This window comes from Carassius auratus, chromosome 23, assembly GCF_003368295.1.
Source record: "Carassius auratus strain Wakin chromosome 23, ASM336829v1, whole genome shotgun sequence".
NCBI lineage: Eukaryota > Metazoa > Chordata > Actinopteri > Cypriniformes > Cyprinidae > Carassius > Carassius auratus.
This window is the reverse complement of record NC_039265.1, coordinates 17,262,505-17,282,212: the sequence shown is the minus strand read 5'-3', so window position 1 is coordinate 17,282,212 and position 19,708 is coordinate 17,262,505. Positions and strand designations below refer to the sequence as shown.

Here is a 19,708-nt window from a genome sequence, read left to right as displayed (position 1 = left end):
CGCTGTGGCTATAATCGTTCAGTTCATTTACAATGCCATTTGCGGAAACTTCATTGCACAGGGTGTAATTTAACGGCAATTGTCGCCCTTGATGAAGACGAACTGACGTAATCAAGGCAGTTTCTTGTTGTCGAGCCAGGAAGCCAATCCCAACAACATGAAACTACCTAAACCACGCACCAGCCGCGCGTAACGGCGTTATCCACAGGATGAGTCAAACAACAAACTCTGCACAGATAAGTAAGGATTTTATTCCATTCCTCAGAGTCTCGAGCGTAAATTTAACCAAACATCTTGTGTGATAGTTCTATTATAATAGATAGTTCTGTTATGCCTGAAAGGCCAAAGCTTTGGGTAGGTCGGAGAACTGACACCAAATTGAACAACAATTGACTCTTCTATCAACCAGCATTGCTATTTTCAACACAAAAATGTCTACGATTCAGTGAAACAAATTAGTAGCATGCAAATGAGTATAGACCTTAAACAAGAATTACAGTCAAACGTGTTTTCTGTGGCGTTTTGCAGACCAGGAAAGTAATCAAATAAAAAAAAATGTAGTTAAAAGAGAATAATTGTCATCCAGTGGGACTGCAAATAGCTGATGTTTATTTATAACAGATGTCAGTGTAAGATGATCTCTACAACTTTAACTTGGAAGATGGGGCGCAATTACCACAACACTCTCTTATCGACAACTGTCAGAAGCACAAGTCCACATCTCAAGAAATGCGTTCAAATCAAAGCTGTTATCCATGTCAGTGCTTGAGGGTATCCAGAACAGCCTCCCTCGAGCTCAATCGATAAAAAGAAGGAAAACGTTATCCTACCTTGAACGTTCTGCACACGGTCTGATTAACGCAGCTCATAGGATCCACTCATTCATTCACCGTCGCTGTATAGGTCGTTCATTCTTCCGTGTTCAGTCCATCTTATCAAAGCGTTCCATTACTCCATAATGAAAGGTTCCTGGTTCCAAAACAGCCAGGCAGACCGCTGAGCGCGTCAGTGAGGCCAGCACATTGCAGTTCCGAGTATGTGAATTAGCCCTCCTCCACTCACCTTTTAATGCATCTTTACTGCAGCAGCACATTATATTTGCAGATCATAAAATCCACCCCCAGCGCTTTCCAGGACCGTCATGACATTACAATTTTATGACCTTGACTTACTGTGGTCACCTGGATAATATTTAAATCAACGTTATGGGTCTCCCACTCATACTGAAAGTGATATGCACTTTCTCCTTCTGCCCCTCTTCCCTGTCTTCAACCAAAGTTTCTCTGTTAACAGAATACAGAAGAAAATATGCAAGGGGAAGGACATACCAGGACATTATAGTTTCCCACCCCCTGTTTTATTTATCAGCCTCTCGAGTTAAACATCAAATTGACAAATACACGTCAAAGAACAAAGCATGCAATATACAGAGGGCGCATTGTAGGACAAGCGCACTGACAGCAAACAAACTAATCTAAGACATCGAATGGACATCTTGTTTTTTAAATTACAAATCTGCCACGAAAATTTGCACCAAGCATCCTTTTCTTACTCTACTGGCATAATTACAATTATTATTTTGGTCTGTTCAACAATGATAAATTAGGCTTAGATATAAACTAGATATTGTTTGCAGGATCTGTCAAGTCCCTTTGCATTAAAAGTCACGGGCCAGTGCCTTGCTATTCTGTATTTGTATGTGTGCGTGAGTCTGTGAATGCAAAAGGAGAAATCAGAAAAAAGAGAGATTAAATAGGTAATAGAGAGGGGCTGAGCGTGGGAAACGAGAGATAGAATGTAATTTCTTATTTCTTCCTTTGTCTGTTTTAAGCGCTCAGTTGAAACTATAGCCGGTTATCTCTCGGACGCGACTTTCTCTGTTCAGCTTCTTTAGCTTCATCCTTCTGTTTTGGAACCAGATCTTGACCTGTCTGTCTGTGAGGTTGATACTCTTGCTGATCTCCAGACGGCGCTCTCGAGTCAAGTACATGTTGAACAAGAACTCCTTCTCTAGCTCAAGTGTCTGATGCTTTGTGTAAGGACACCTCTTCTTTCGTCCACTTTTCGCTTTTAGCCAGTTCCCCGTGTTTTTTTCCAATTTAGCCTCATCTGCAGAAGTAAACAAGAGAGGGAGAAAACTGTTATACCGGAGTATGATTGCAAGATAGAACTGACTTTGACGCTACAAATGCACGCTTGATTAAATTATTTAGTTTCTTCCCCACAAAATATGAATATACTTTTTGTTGTTGTTGTTAATCAGAATAAACATTATGTCGAATTTATTGCACTTAAGAGTCTACTTGATCTAACGGTTTAATTTAAAAATGCTCTTATTAGCAATATGCAGCGATACCGATTCCCCCATTTTGCTCATTTAATTTACGTGTTTAAAGTAATATATAATGTTTACGAATTTTCAATTATTATCTGCACATGTATCGTTGTACAGAAAAAAAAAAGAAAAGAAAAGAAAAGAAATCCGTCCAATTTCACAATTTTAATTGTGTGATTTTAGTCTCTATTGGTACTCGGCCTGGAAATTGAAACCTCCTCAACCAAAATAGAAAAAAAAATTCTTAAACTAAATAATGATTAATATGCAAATAACATAAAGCCATATAAAACATTCATGTTTGGCTAATTTGTCATGTTAAATTAACAAAACATCAGCCAAGACTTGAAAACAAAAGACGCAACTGTTCCAAATGAAACAACCTGCGTGTTAATACTGCAGATTTCAGAAAATGTCATACTTGAAAATGAAATTAGAATGATACATTATAAAAGACAGAATTTAACTACATGTGTGAGAATAATAGAGCTTAGTAAGCTAAATAAAGACGTAAGAATTGTTTGTCGTATGCCTCAGTTATATCAGTAACACATTTAGTAAACCACAGGTATTTATTTAATTATTTTAGGACCACACACTGATTTCAAATTTCCTTTATAAGATTTGAATGGAATGGTTTACATTTTAGAACAAGCGATTACGAAAACAAATTTACAATATAAGCGCAAAAATGCCTTATTAATTAAATGTTTTAATTTAAATAACTTTATTTAGGCTATTTAAACGCCAATTGTTTTTTTCGTTCATTGTCTACAAAATTCTACACAAAAATTTACCAAAACCATCTAATAATTATACAAACTAATGGAATTTCTCATTATTAATTTGAACCTGTATGAAAAAATTAACAAAACAAAATACTTTGAATTACATACATTTACATGCATTTGTGCGGGGGATGCGGTGTAGACGTCATTTTTATTTCCCTATAGCGGGTATAACTGTGCCTGTAAACAACCAACTGGAGTGCAATAAAAAATCTAATTTAATAGAATTTAACGTCTACTGTTTGTTTTGTTATACTTGCGTGGATGTGTAAGAGCGCACTATACCACAGCGCGTATGGTGATCCTGTTTATATCAGTGCCAAGACCTATTTTTATTTTGGTAACGGTGTTACACGCTGATTCAATTATAAGTAGTCATGATATTGTTTAATTGACTCCAGTTCTGTAATAACAGACGAACAGCCCATGTGGGCCTGTAAGACAGTTATGATGCACACTGGGCCCGAACATTCGTCGGTGCAACAAGGTCCTCTATTTTGATGGGAACTTGGATGTCATTTCCCATGTTGTTGCCTCCATAGAAGGGAGCGCGCTATTATTGTGTGTGTGTGTTTGTGGTAGTAGTAGTAGTAGTAGCCTAATAGAGGCAGAGAGAGAATGAATTAGTTTTCACCTTTCAATTCGCTCTCGGAATCATCTGTACAACTGTCTGTTTTTGAGACACTCTCCTCTTTTCTAGTCTGTCTCTGATCCATGTCGTCTTCCTGCGTATTCCCTCCCTTGTCTTCTGGGTCCTGCCTTGCTTTGCTGCTTTTGACACAGGAATCTGCTGCTAGTGCTTCAACAGGCGTGGATATTCTGGCTATTGGGTTAAAGTCCGAGCCGAACTCATCTCCATGGTGGCCCCTCTCACTGGCGTACACCTGGCTCCGTCGGAAATACTCGGGGGTGGAGACGGCGCTTTGATTCGGGTGGCTGTTATTGTCTCCCAGACGGATGTAGGTGGATTTCTCGGCGGACTCCTTAGCGCTGTCGATATCAGACTGGTAAAGACAAGGAATCGCTTCCTCTTTCACATTACTGACTGGAAACGAGCATGGGTGCAAAGGCTTGGCAACAGGTTGTGAGCCTCTGTAAGTTTTAGATCCTGCGATCCAAGTGTCCCGCTGCGACAGGTAATGCGAGTGCTGGTAACTGCTGAGATGCATCCCAGTCGGTTGCAGATCGTCCCGTTTGGAGAGAGGGGTACCAACAATGCCAAAACTACCCATCATGGAGCAACCATATTCTGCAGACGTTTGCATATACATTCCAGAGTTAGTGGAATAGCTCTCACCTCTGTAAGGAGACGTTCCTCCCACCAGCGAGTCCATCAGGAATGTGTTGGCTGCCACGTTGTTCGGGCATGACATTTTGCTACTTGACTTGTTTTTCTTTTGATTCAAAACAATCTCCTCTATGCCGATGTGGATAAGGACAGTAGGACGCTGACATCTTTTGGGGGGGCAAAAAATATCAGCAACATAATTATGGATTCAAGGCGCTTTGTCATGTGATTTTCAGACCAATAGGGTTTTGAAAGTGGCCTTGATGCGCCAGACCGTCTTGACGTCACTGGGGTCAAGTTGTTGAATTTATGTGGTACAGCATGGAGCAATGGCGCCATCTAGCCGATTTTTACGGGCAAGGAAAGCAACAACAGAACAAAGAACAATCGCTGTCTTCAGATACGTGGCTTATGCGTCTGCAAAAGAAAGAGAGAGGCAAGTAAATTAAACACTTCATGGAAATTATAGAAACTGATTACAAAGGTAATCCAAATAAGCAATGCTTTACACTTTTATAAGAATAAATGTAGGCTATGTATTTAAAGTGGACCTGCGATTTTATAGATTAGGGACGATGTAGACACATTCTGTCTATTTTCCTCTCACGACACACTATTAAATCAGTTTTTAGTTAATATCGCTCTATTGCAGATTCCATTAGTGGATCAATTACAAATGTTTGTATTAAATATATTGTACATTGCTGCTTTGCTTTATTTGTCTTTGTACAATAAGATTATTATGTATTATGTTTTTCCTATCTTTTTCTGCATAATAAACTGACGTGCTGGAATTTTAAAATATATAGGAAAAACACATAAGAAGAGAAAGGTTTATATATTTTCTCCAAACTGAAAGAACTGTTTTTTTGTTGTTATTTTTGATTGTCCATATATTATCAAGAAAAACATTTTAGTTGCGTTTGCAGCTGTTTATAAATGCATGAAAAGCAAAATTGATCCTTTAAAATAAACTTTAAAATAATTCAAAGTGAATTACATGCAATTACGTATTCCATAGCCTACACTTTATTTTATTTGTTGTTAGCGTTTCCTTTGTGAGTGTTTAGTATACAGATAGTATGTAGAATTTTATCATACCTTTTTGATTTTATATATATATATATATATATATATATATATATATATATATATATATATATATATATATATATATATATATATGTACCCGGTTGCGTGTGAAACAATTTGCATTAGGAAGTTTTCGTCAAACAGATGGAATTTTTTTCTGGTTACTACGGTATTTCCTTTTATGCGCACTACATAAATGTGGTTTTCGATTTTAATACAGATTTCAAAATTGTGAAAGGTAAAATAACACGCTTCGTCTTCAACAGTTTCTTATTATGCAGTTTTACCAAGTTGCATCGCTAGATTAATGACAGTACACAATGTACTATAGGAAAAAACGTAGCCTAAAGCTTAACGTATTTTCATGTTCTATGCAGGTCATTTTTGCTATTGTTTACAACAATTTATATAATTTGTGTTCTTATTACCCCTTGGACTTGAATGATCTTTTCTGTGTTTGCTGGCCAATGCATTTCTCAACGGGGTCAGCGCCTGTGTCCCAGCTTGAGACATGGGGGATTGTTTTGATTGGTCAGTTCTCTTGTCACTCAGCATTTTAGAACAAACAAATACACTTTCATGACAGAATATGAACATATACTTTGAGGTTTTAGATCTAATCCACACACTTCTTATTCAGTAGCCTACGTTGTATGCTTTGTAGTGCACACCAATATTTTAATTGTATGTTTTATTATTAAATGCACAAGTTAATAATATAAATGTGAAATGCATATTATTAAAAGGGGCTATTTTTGAAAAAAAAAAAAAGTGTTTATCAAAGTGCGTGTGTCTATGTATGTATGTATCTATCTATCTATCTATCTATCTATCCACACACACACACACACACTATATGTTCTTTATAATATTGTTTAGATAGAAAATGCATCTCATTTGAAATTCTCTTAACAATCTGTAGCGTCCAACGAAATAATGTAGATATCAGGACTACGTTGAATAGAAACCAGACATATAAACAACAAACATGCTTAAGCGTCTTAATTCATTACAGGTAAAGTTCTCCATCTACAATGGCACAGCCTTTCCAGATGTGAGTACAAGGAAAATGTATTTCAAAAATATATTTACATATTTAAATTGCTGTAAACATTGTTCACTGTGATATCATGTTCTACTGTCTAGAAAAAACGAAAAAGGGCCCAATGAAAATATTAAAAATGAATGTACATGATGTATATGGATGAATGAATTGCAGCGAAAGTACGTTCTTGAGAACAAATGATTATGTATGTATAATTAAAGTGTATTTACGATTTAATTAAAGGCTAATATGTCATTGTTTTTTTATGTAAATAAAAATCGTGTTATAAACTGTTCTTTTGTTTCTTTTTTCAAAGCAAATGTATTTCATAGGATTAAAACAACAACAACAAATTGTAACAAACAAAACTAATAGCAATTTGGTGGACTCTTACTGTGTCTGAATCACTTATTTCTCTGTTCGTCCGTGCATGCCGAAAAGAAAAATTAAAAGGCTCTAAGCCTTTTTAACATATATATTTTAAACATTCCCTTCTCTTCGAGTGAAGTCTGTGATACTATTAAAAGTCGACATGCAGCTGTTACTGTTAAACAGAGAAAGCTAATTCCCTTTTCATTGGGGGATCAAATATCTATCACACAGAATATTGAATTGCACCACATTCGGGTTGTACAAAACAAGAAAGTGTGTAGCCTGTGTGTGTGTGTATATATATATATATATATATATATATATATATATATATATATATATATATATATATATATATATATTACAATAATTAGACTTTTTATGTTACATTCTGCAAGATGGATGTTTTCCCTGCGAAGATGATGTTTTTTTAACAGGTACTGATTTCGGATCGTTACATGTACTGTGATGTAGGCTAAGTTGCAATTAAAAGAATAAAGAAAAGTCGTCAAAGCGACTTTGAAAAGTGAAACACAAGATGTCCTGTTTAACCGCGCATGCCTCCAGTCTGTTGGCTTTGAAACGAGTAAAAACAGGGCAGGGATTCGATGGGTATCCCGTGCCTTTTTGGGAACTTAAACCACCATAAAACATATTTCCAATTTAAAGCGACCCGCTTTTTAACCGTTTCCCCTCACCAAACAGGCGTCCACCCGCAGAGGTATATGGAAATTTATGGTTGATGCATGTAACGTTTTAAAGACATTTATAAATCAGAGAGCGGTAATCGCAAAGCACATCAGCATTATATTAAATTTTAATATCACGAAAGACCATACAAATGACTAGTGGGTACCAGTGGCGATTGTATTTACAGCTTTTCATCAAGTACAGGACTGCGGAAGCAAGTATAAAGCGTACAAAGAGTGTTAATAGGATCTGTCCAAAGTCCGCCATGGACTGTACAGTATACTGCATGAAGTACAAAAAACAATGCACAACTGAATCTTTCAGACCACACACACTGGAAACTCTTTATGTTTTGTCACTTTCAACTTGATAATATTTATGAAATCCGATCGGGGGTGGGGGAGAAACGTGTCTGATTTGTATATTTGTTTTATATTGAAATAGTGACAAAAACGTGTATGATTTTTATATTTGAGATTATTGGAATAGTGACAATTATTTGCCGAATGGGACACGTACAAGCCTAAGAGAAATATTGACATTCTCTTGATATTGTGAATGCAAATATGTTTTTAACCGATATTTCAATGGTGAATGGTGACTTATACGTTAAAATTAAATCCAGGTTGTATTTACATCTAAGTCCACAGTCTTTATGCTGACGCCTCCGCCATTTTCCTTGTCAGCTATGAGCTCATTCGAAAGAGTTCCATTCAACCTTTGCTTTCCGTTTTGCGGATATAACTATTCTATTCGGAATATATAGGATAGCCATATAATGAAAAACGTCTAACAACAAACAAACAGTTTGTTTTGGAAAGCCTCATGTATGAATCAAATCAACCCCAAGGCAAGAAATGCATATTTTATGACCATTGTTCATAAGTCTACGAGCTTATTGCTTCGGTTTGGAGGCGACAGTAGCTCCGGCTTTTGATAGGTGGACGTTCCAAGTTCCTGCTCCTCTGTGTGACGAAGCAAGAGAGAGGAATTCAGCAAATGAACCACGTCACTGAGCCAGGGCCAAGGTTGGTGGGTGTGACAAGAAGACAAGCCTTCCAGCCTTGATCCCTATGCCCCCTTCCCCTCCCCACCCGCCATTTCTCTCCCACAGTTCTACAAGCAAAGATCACTAGCAATGAATCCGCTGCACTAACACATTACACACACATACGTCTCTATTTTCGGAATTTACAAAGGAACGCATGTGTTGTGTTTCAATACAGTTAACTGTTTTTAAATCTCAGCAATAAATCAGTACAGTAATTCGGCGCGCAAGGACCTCCCCTCCGTTTACTATTCGCGTTCGTAATACTCCGATTTCTGTTTTAAACCCGTCAGAAATCTATTTCCTGTTACCCGGGAAAAGTCACAACCAATCAATCTTAAATAGTCAAGAACATGCCAAAATGTCATAAAATATTTCATGCATGAAAATATTGCATTTAACAGAGACAATAAAGTGTATTTAATGGGAGTGCTAAAACTGGAAAAGTTACCTGCTGTAGTTTAATGCGAGAGGTCAAAGTGTTACTTCTTAGGCATTCCTTGGTCCTTTCCCACTTGCGCTGATTGGTTCTGTTCTGTTCACCACGTTTCCTGACAAAAGGGGCTCCTTGATTCCGCTTTATTGCAATAGGTTAAAGGTGAAGGCCTTGACATTATTGAAGTTCAAAGACAACTTTTTAATTATATCTTTTCCTTCATACGCATAAGTGCCAACAGCACACTTGCACGGCTTATGAGCCCACATGTTGTGACAAAATTCGTGTAGCGTGATCACGTATAAACCTGCACATGGGGACAACATGCAATACCCCCAACCCTTGTGAGCATACACCGCAAAATAAATATCTCACTTTCTGTTCTGTTCGTCTCTAAGAACGCAAGATGCGCGGAGCTCAGCTTCTTCTAAAGAGATGATTCCATGTGAACGGACTACACTCAGCGTTATCATTTGATAGGTTTCTTGCATCTAGCCAATAAGTGTTCATTTTTAAACGTCTTAGTTTTTTGTACAAGCAGCCGGACTTTCTTGTTTACTATTTACTGCGGAAGCGAACACCATTCCTCTCGAACAGACGGTGCAATTAAGTAAGAAAAAAGGCAATTTAGGGCTCTGGCTTTATTGCAGTGTCTAGACTACAAGAGTGGCGATTCCATTTAGAAGGTACTAAAAGACGTTACCGAAATGCTCTCTAAATTTTTGACGTGTTTCATGAATCCCTTTCCTGGTCATCATCATTTCAGTAGTCTAATTTCTAATTTTAATGAAACGACTACTGACAAAACGTTTTAACATTCCTAAAATTCTGCTAAAATAAACTCTAAATATTAAACACATTTATTAGCCAGTTTTCAGTGCAAAACAACAATAGCTTAATATTAATAGACTTGAACTAACGTGTGAGAGGGAGACGACGAACTGGGAGAGATAGAGCAAGAGAGAGATAGAGAGTTTTCATTACTTGGCAGTGGTCAGTTTATTATATCTTCTCTTAGATCTCTGTTGTTATACACATTTTACTTCACCATAGATTACCTTATGATTTTTTTTAAAATCAAGTCACAATTGACATATATCAGTTTACTTTTATTTGTGTTTATTTTGGATTAATATGTTGTACACAGGCCAAATCGGATCGCTGAGCTATCCCTCCAAAATAAATGAGAACTCTGGGCGTACATCAAATAATTTAAATAATCGAACGACAAAGCTCACAAGGCTGTAAATGCAATGTAAAGAAAAATAGCAGCAGGGATAGGGTGAGGATACTCAAAATAACATTATATTTACATTCACGAATGCACAATGCATAAACTCTGTACAAGGAATACAATATTACAGACTGTACAAGTCACAGTTCTAAATGGTGAAAACATAAAAAAGTATGACATCTCCAGATTCGAACCAGAGTCGAGTGTATGTGTTTTAATGTACATATATACAACCATAAAATGATAGAGGGTACAATTTTATAATATATTATAGTAAGCTATTTTGTGACTATTTTCAAAGTGAAGATTTTAAACATTTCACTTAAAATATGTCACATACATACAAAAAACAAACAAAACAAAAACACTAAACTTGTTAGGTATACCTTTTAGTTTGTGAATCACAAACTAGAAATGCCGGTTTAATTTGACATTAAGCAAATTTGCATTTTTCTCTCCCAACCTCAGCCATTACAATCAAACAAGGCTAACAGTTTTTAGTACTGCTGCTGGCCGCAACAAACACATTTTCTAATGATTTAATTAGCTTGATGGACATTTTTAATTTTAGTTTGCAGAGATATTAAATAAAAGGCAACACAATTTCAACAATCACAACAACGGATTCCCAGAGAAATACTGCAGGCGATCTCTGCTTAATTTCTTTTCTTTCATTCTACGATTTTGAAACCATATCTTGACTTGTCTGTCAGTAAGGTTTAACATTCTGGACAGCTGCAGCCTTTTCTCCTTGTTGATGTAAACGTTAAAAAAAAATTCTCGTTCCAGTTCACGAATCTGAAACTTGGAGTATGGACATCTCTTCTTTCTTGTGCGCGGGATACCTTGGGATAATCAAAAGAGACACTTTGAATAATCACATTATAATTTTTTTTTTCTGCAATAACACAATGAGATATTTATAAATGCATAACACACACACACACTCATATATTAATATATATATATATATATTAATATATATATATATATATATATATATATATATATATATATATATATATATATATATATATATATATATATATAAATTTATAAATATAAAAATACTCATATATAGCTATATATAATTTTTTTCCATGGAAGAAGTATTTGTAATTTCCAGTGTGAGATTTCATCTAAGCTTACAGATGTGAGTAAGCAGACCAAACTATGAATGCCACTCCGATGCAAAAACACTAACGTGTGTAAACAGTAGAACAACCGTAAATATAGGCTTTTTTAAAACAAACTTTTTTAAAACAAACTCTGTAGAACCATAAACAAAAAAAGTATTATCAATAGACAGCAGGCAACTTTTTTAGTACTTGGAACTTTAAAGTAATTTTATTTACTGTATATGTAGTTTCCATATTTTTGTGTCATATTAATTAATAAATGTGTTTCGCAAATTATAGAACCCTTGACCTCATACATGTAATATGTTTTTAAAATACAAAAAAATACTGTGGGCCTGGGGTAGTGTCTCATGTGAATGGCCGTGAATGCTAGCTTCTCTTCTGAAAGCTATATTTACGGTTTATAAAGCGCCGCAATGACAAAACAGCAAAAATCTAAAATATTAATTTGTGTTTACTGAAAGGTAATAACGGCAGTTCTGATTGCCTTCATGATTATGCTACATTTATGCAAACTTTACATTGCAACATATTTCCAAATGGTGAAATTCCTCCTTAAAATGATTTAATTTATAGATAAATAGCTAGAAATAGAGACAGATCTGACAGTCATTAGCACCGGGCAAGCACTAACATTGAATGGCCATTGACTATGTTGGCTACATCAACCCCACGGTAACTCAAGTCACTGCACGTTTAAGAGCTAATAAGGACTAAGCTAGTTTACATTCACGCTGCTAAAACAAAATTCACAGTATGTCAAAAGTAATGTTCTGCCCAATTGGTTTTTATCCCCGACAGCTAAACGAGAAAATCCCTTGCAATGCTCAACGCAAGTTCATGATCAAAGTTAGCATTTGTCACAATAGCGCGCTCTTAAAATTTCACAGACTCTGGGATAGTATCGTCTGTGTATAACATCCTCTTTTTTCAAAGCGCTTTCCCATCGTAAAAATTCTTTTCGTTGGAGGAAAGAGCTTTGTAGGTTATAATAAAATCCTTTGAATGCTTATAAAACTCCACATAAAATCTGACCGACAAAACACCGGGCTAGTCCCTTAACCTTTCACCATTTACAGTTTCGGTACCTACTCGAATGGCTGCTCTTGCTTGCGTTGCCGTCCTTAGTAGCTGCTGAAGTGCACGAGCCCGAATTTGTATGTTCCTCCTCATCCTCTGCGTCCTTTTCCGGCTCTTGGGCTGCGGAAACAGCTGTGGGTTGCTGGGACGAAGTCTCTAATTTGTTCATCTCGCTCTTTTGTAAACAATGTTCTGACTGATTGTCCGTGCTACAATAGGCGGTTTCAAAAAAGCGGTCGAAACCTTGAGGGAGCACGTTGTTTTTCCCCACGCCGGCATAGAAGCCAGTGGACGGGTGGCTAGAGCTCGGATGATGCTGGTGGTGGTGGTGGTGATGGCTGTACACACTCTCGTTTTTCATGAGCATTTCTGTCATGGTGGATGGCGGAAGACAGTCTCTGTGCACCAGATCTTCTCCTGAGTAGCACGATGCATAGTTGGTTCTGTGGTGCCACTTGCTGGAGGGGTCCAGACCATAGGAAACATCTCGCACTGGTTGCACTTGAGATAGATTTGTGGAATAGGGGTATGTGATTTGTCGCGAGGGCCCCTGTGGAAGAAACGAAGAGACGGCGGAAAACTCGGGAACGTAGTAGGTGCAGCTGGGGAGGTAGATGTTTGAGGCACAGCCAGTCCTGTCCCCAAACTCGGATGTCCGGTCCTTACGCGTCTGGGAGCAGAAGTTGCCCAGATTAACAGAGTTAAACATCTTTCTCCTGTAGTCCGTACTACAGATATGATGTTTTGGATTCGAGCTGCAGAAGAAGAAAATTTGGGAAGGCGAGATGACGCGCAATCCGTCTAAGTCGCCCCGCAACACGTGATCGAAAGTAGATATTGTCATATATCAATTTGGAACACATGGATGCGTAGGAGTGGTTCAGCTGGGTAAGATCTGTGAGATTCAAACGATTGCTTTTCAAATCATGCAAGACAATGTAAAACAGTAACATCTTTTGGTTTTGAAAGAACGAAGAGATGTATTTTCTGTTTATGTGTATGTGTGTTGGAGCCTCTGAGTAGCCTATCGCTGATTTTACGAGTCTGAGAAAACACACATTGTTTTCATGTATATCGCAGCATGTATGTTTTAATCTGTGTCTTTCGCATGTAACCAAACTATTAAAACTTTAAAAGAACGACTGTTAAATATGACTGGTATGATTTATTTTTGTGTTGTTGTGTTGATTGCTGCACTGCTTATTTTTAAGGGTCGACTTATACCGCATTGTCAGGTTGCTTTTATTCAAGTGCATAGAATTTTTATGACAATCCATGTCATATTATATATATTTATATAAACATATATGCTTTAAATACATAGAGCATATATGTTTATAGGCTACATGGTTTGATAAGCAAATGTGCCTTATAGATGTCACGTGTCAGCTCCACCCAGTTCTTGAATATAATAATAGAACATTTGTGAGTTTGCCTTTTTTTTTTCTGGTGAGATGAAAAACATTTGGAACTTTATCAGAAAATTATCAATTAATCTACCCGGAAATATCAGTCATTGCTTGTATAACCACAAAGTTAACACTGATCTATGTTTACGTTTGGATGTGGTTTAATTTTAAAATGGGAAAAACTTTTCTCTTGGTTTTAATCAACGAAACAAAACAAAAGTGTGGTGAATGATGCTACCTATGATTCAAGATGCCTTTATCGTGAATGTAAAACACTGTTCAAATGAAATAAAATAAATAAATAAATACAATTATGTAAAATATACTATTGTGTTCGAACTTCCTTACACTTTAAGCACCACACGTTTTCGCATTTAACGTGTAAAGTACGTCAAATGATCCCTTGGATATTTTAAATCTCTGAGACCATTTTATGAGAGGCATCTGTTTAAGGCAAAACATGCTATCCAGTTTCAATATGTACCCTTCAGCGTCTATTAAACTAAGCCAAAAATGTTTTGCTTTTTGCAACTGAATGTTGAAAATATTGCTTATAATTTAAAATTCATTGTTAATATTAAAAGATCTATAGTAATACTAGTAATGTTAAAACTAAATCTATTTCGTGAAATAAACTATAATAATAGTAAAATTAATTCAGCATATAGCACTCATTTAAAATTATTTATTTATTTTTAATTAACTATTAGTTCATGTTCAGATAGGCTATATGCATGTCTAAAGATCTAATGACCGGTCAGGAAAACTTTTCTCAAAACATCGCATATACTAATAACATACTATACTATACTATACTATTAAACTGCACCATTGTTTATCTTAACAATTGTTTTAATAGTTTGTCTTCAAAAAAAAAAATATATATATATATTTATAGGTCTATTATGTATTGAAAACACCTTTTAGAGTGTCCCTATTAACATATACAGCCTATCGCCGATAGTGGAAAAAAGTCATATCAGCTGTACTGGACGTCGCAACTAAAAGTTAGTTGTCTTTTTAAACCGCATTTGGCTTAGGGCTATCTGATCGCTGTTTTAGTTAAAGGTATGTGGCAATGACTATATGAGTCTCTGAACTGAGCCCTCTCAAAATTGACAAAAGGTTGGTGTGTAATATGCCTTCAACCAAGTACAAAGAAAGCAGACAGCTGCCCAGACCCAGCACTTGAATTTGACCACTAAAATTCTCACTGCGGCCGCCATAAAAGGCCTAACAGCGGAAAAGCAAGAAATGCTTTGTTCTACAGAAAACAAACAAAAGGTAAATAATTAAAAAGTCCGACGGAATAAAATCTTTAACTAAAAATGACCGACGAAAGATGCATTATGGTTTCAGTCATCCAGGTCTAAAAGTTATTTTAAAGGAGCACAAACTATAGTAAACATATCTGTGTCACCTATTTGAGCCAAAACACTATCTAGAAACCATTTTTAAACCGGAACAATATAGATTTTTGTTCCCCATTCCGAGTCGTATAGTCCTTTTGTCTAGTATAAACGTGTTAATGCCAGAAAGACTTGGCAAGATAACTACTGATAACTGACATGTTCCCATTGTGTTCATGTTTGTTTCATACCGAAGTCCACACTTGTATTTCCGCATTGCGTAACAACAACAACAACTACTACTACTACTTAATCTGACGTATTTTGTTCCTGATTTTGTCATCGTTGTTCATCAGAATATACATGCTTGTAAACTATTTCGATGCCATCATATAGCTTAAACATTAAACAACTAGCTGTAGGACCCTGAAATTCAACAAAGGCGCGCCCTTTTCTTTCTCTAAACAAGCACTATATCCCCACAAATACTCTGCCCCTGCTGGAGATTTGGACAATTGTGAATATTGTGATGTAGCTGTTGAATTGAAGGGGCAAGTTCAGCTGGAAAGAAAAGTTAGAAAGACGTTTAGAGTCTAGAGAGACCGGGGACAGAGGTGTTGTAAATGTTTACCATTCTTCTCCTAAAAAAACATCACCATGAAGGGCCGTGAGCTGTACGGCGTTGCCAATGGAATTTTTGCAATTTCAGTCTCAGATCTATAATTATAGAGTTAATGATGGGAGTCGCTCATTATTGTTGCTCGAACTAAAACGAAGAGGCTCATGCTTTAGCATAGATATCTGGAGCAATAACCAGAGCGGCAAATCTCAGCAAGTATTTGTCTGGTTGCCAGTTTCATTCGTGTATCAACACAAAATGCGTTGGCCTCATACCGATGGAACAGGGACAGAAAATGAAACATAATCAGTAGTCGTCATACATCAACGAGACCAAACAACAGTTGTAGGCAACACTCAAGGGCCCTTCAGTTTACCTCTAGGGCTAAAACCTCAGCAGGGCTAAAAAGGGAAACTGTGTAATAGCATTACTGTCCCCTCATGGCCTAGATAAATTTAATTGGATGTAAGTCGGGCTGTTAAACTCGCTCGTATGAGCTGTGAACAGATTCAAGCAACAACAAAAATGGCCCTTCTTTTTACGGTGGTCTTTGTAGTGCTTAGCTGTAGAGCGTTAGCACAGGCAACCAGTACCCAGTTTAATCAATTAGACATCTCAGTCATAGAAATCCTAGAAGTTTGTTACTCAAAAGTTAAATAATGTACAAAAAACAGAAGTATAGCATAATATTTATTATATTGAGTGATTTTAATTAATTAGTTATTCGGGGTACACGGGATTAAAAAATAACTTTAGCTGAAATAGATATGGTTAACTGTGTACATTTCTGTGAAAAAAAACAACCTTTCACACACCAGTCGTATAGGCCTAAACAATAGGCGACTTTGCCTCATGAGAAGATTAAAAAAAAAAAAGAAAACTTAGTAGTATATTAATACAGGATTGTATATACTGTTACACATACATATTAATTTATGCAATTGTTTTCACATCTGACATTAAAATCCAAATTCTCGACTAATATTGTAGTCACGGACTTCTGCGTTTTGTTCGAATAATAACAATAAAAACAGAAGAAGTGATGTATCCATCGTCTTGCAGATATCACGTAAATTATACACCAAAAGAGACTTTCAAAAATAACCAATTTTTTTCAATTTCAGAATAACAACTCACCAAACGCTCATTGTAACCATAAAAAATGGCACAGAAATTGCACAGAAAATGGGTGGGTGCATGATGCATGTAGTAAAAAACCCTGTTCAAATACGCACCAATGTGCATTTATGTAGCTACTTATAATAATTTTCATTGTTAGTTACATCCAAAGTACATTATTTGGTCAAATGCACTGAAATGCAAAACCTGATGTAAAAATTGTAATGTAATGAAAAAATGTAATGTCATAAAAATGTAATAATCAACTCCAAAATCAGCATTAGCCAGGCCTATGTCAAATAAACATATGGCTGTATCCGTGGCTACGGCTCATTTAAGTGTAGCTGAGGCGCTTCAGCAAGCTGGAATTTCAGTATAATCCGGCAAATTCATATTTACCTTGTGCAAAAATGGCTTTAACATTTAGGTATTTTTGTCAAACACACACACACACACACACACACACACACACACACACACATATATATATATATATATATATATACTTATTTTACTTTTTGTCAAGAAAAAAAAAAGAGTTGAAAATATTTAGTTAACGCATTCGTTAAAAAAAAAGTCACTCCAGTCACACTCCTTACATAAACTACCAAGATGTTTGCTTAATATATATTTTAATAATCAAACGGTTTCGCCGACCGTAAAATGAATTATATTTATTGCGGAAAACAGATTTCCACCCGATGGGAAATGGTGACAAGATAAAGGTATGTAGGCTACTCACAACAAAGTCTCTAATATGACAGTGGCTGCTGCACAATTTTATTTGTAAGCAACATTGCAATTTTAAATAACATGCTCAGGGTGTGTCTGAAAGCAGAGCATTCACGCTAGTGGTGTCTATCTTCATTTTTGGCATGTAGCCATATGGCTTTTTTAAAGTGTTAGAGGCTACCAAACTACATTAGCAAAAATCACTAGTAAATATTTCCAGGACTTTACTCCGCATACTGGTGTATAGTTACACGAATATCTGGATATAAATTGTATAATCACTTTAAAGATGGATCCAGGTTTAGCATTCATTCAAAGGGTTGACACAATAAACATTGTAAATGATTATATTCGCCCCGTTTACCAAATAATTAAACGTACTTAGAATACTTTCCTTATTACGCATCTACATCGCAAGTAAATGGCTATTTATGGCAAAAGACTACGAATCGGATGATTTCTTATATGTGTGATATATATTTGTTAAATGAACTGTTGCATTTATAAAAGGAGTTGAAATGTTTATGCACTCTCAACGAAATTATTACAAAATATATTTTATGATTCAGTGTAATATCTGGGGTTCTTTAACTTCGTAGTAATGCTTGAATGTTGTCTACACCATCTACATAAATACTTGGCTATATATGGGACACACTAACTTGACCTTCAATTTGTAAGTTGCTCCCGCCCACTAAAACAGGGCTAACTCAAGGGGTGGGATGGGAAAGAAGGCCCCAAACTTTGTATAAATAAGTCAAACCAATTGTTTGCAAATGAGAATATTTTCTTCCAAACTCAATACTTAGTTATGAAATACTAAGTTAAGTAACATTTTTTCAACAATTTTTTTCTTTCGTAGGACAACAGGCTTTTTTTTAGTTTTTTTTGCGCTCAGGTTGTATTGCAGATCAACGCATTACAATTAGTTTTTTCCCAACTACTTAACCACACTACAAGAAAATAAGCTCTCATGCTGGTTGAAGCAGGCATACATTTAGTATAGAAATGTAAACATCATACAGTTTTTATTTCGTAATCGCGGATTAAAAAGCAGGCATGCAATAAATATAGGCTATGCTTTAGAGTTGTGGATTTTTTGACGACGAGCCGTAGTTTTATAGAAAAATGTCTCATGGCTTTGGTAAGATGTATTTAAAGACTTTAGCTTAAAAAGCTAAATGCTTAAAATGTTTTATAATTCAAAAGAAATATATATCGGCTCCTATCCAAAAAAACTGTAAATAATGATTTTTATTTGTATATGAAAGATTAGATAGGCTAACTGATGAAAGTTGACATACCCGTGAGTGGCAATTAAACGACGATACATAATTAAATTTAATAAAGTGAGCAAATAAAAACAGAAAATAAACAGATTTTTTTTTTATTCCAAACATCTTGTTTTTAAGTTAATAAGTGAAATAGGTAAATGCCACATAGAGGGAAAAATAAGAAAAAGTGCAACAATGGTATTGTTCCAACAGAATAAGAAATCTTATAATAAATATTAATATTTTAAGCAAAATAAATTACAAATTACAATACAATTAGCAATTAATTTACTATATGGATTTTTAACATTAGCATTAAAATTTTTTGCACAATATAACAAATAAATGTGCGAATAACGGTTCGTTTTTAATATAACCTTTTAATCAAATGAAATAAGCCTGAAAGAAAGCCATTTTCCAGTGCAGTTACAATAATTGTAATTATTCGTCTATTCGTATTTAGTTAGGCCAAGTCAATGCTCGTACTGTTTAAATACAGAAGTACCCAAACCGTTGCATAAGCTAAATATTGAAGTTTCTAGCAGGTTAAGGCGAGCATATACACGTTTATATAGTGTTTATAAAACTATTCATTTTCAATAAATATTTCTGTCTCAATTACTTAGTTACACGTAAACCCCCTTTCACAGACATACACA

The 19,708-nt window shown here is 35.7% G+C and overlaps 2 protein-coding genes across 3 annotated transcripts; both read right to left on the bottom strand.

Moving 5' to 3' along the window:
* Positions 1 to 1,338: 1,338 nt before the first annotated feature.
* hoxc10a (homeobox C10a) lies at positions 1,339 to 9,390 on the bottom strand. 2 transcript variants are annotated; one of them, XM_026200175.1, is made up of 3 exons: positions 9,110 to 9,390; positions 3,758 to 4,828; positions 1,339 to 2,109 (listed from the first exon to the last, which is right to left on the bottom strand). In XM_026200175.1, exons 2-3 carry the CDS (start codon positions 4,494 to 4,496, stop codon positions 1,835 to 1,837), a joined length of 1,014 nt encoding a protein of 337 aa, XP_026055960.1. In that variant the 5' UTR covers positions 4,497 to 4,828; positions 9,110 to 9,390; the 3' UTR covers positions 1,339 to 1,834. The 2 variants fall into 2 exon arrangements, with proteins under 2 accessions (XP_026055960.1, XP_026055959.1); XM_026200174.1 differs by lacking the exon at positions 9,110 to 9,390 and having other exon boundaries at positions 3,758 to 5,498.
* Positions 9,391 to 10,111: 721 nt separating this feature from the next.
* Positions 10,112 to 13,301, bottom strand: hoxc11a (homeobox C11a). Its single transcript, XM_026200176.1, has 2 exons — positions 12,560 to 13,301; positions 10,112 to 11,173 (listed from the first exon to the last, which is right to left on the bottom strand). The coding sequence occupies exons 1-2, from the start codon at positions 13,254 to 13,256 to the stop codon at positions 10,941 to 10,943; spliced, it is 930 nt and encodes a 309-aa protein (XP_026055961.1). The 5' UTR covers positions 13,257 to 13,301; the 3' UTR covers positions 10,112 to 10,940.
* Positions 13,302 to 19,708: the final 6,407 nt, after the last annotated feature.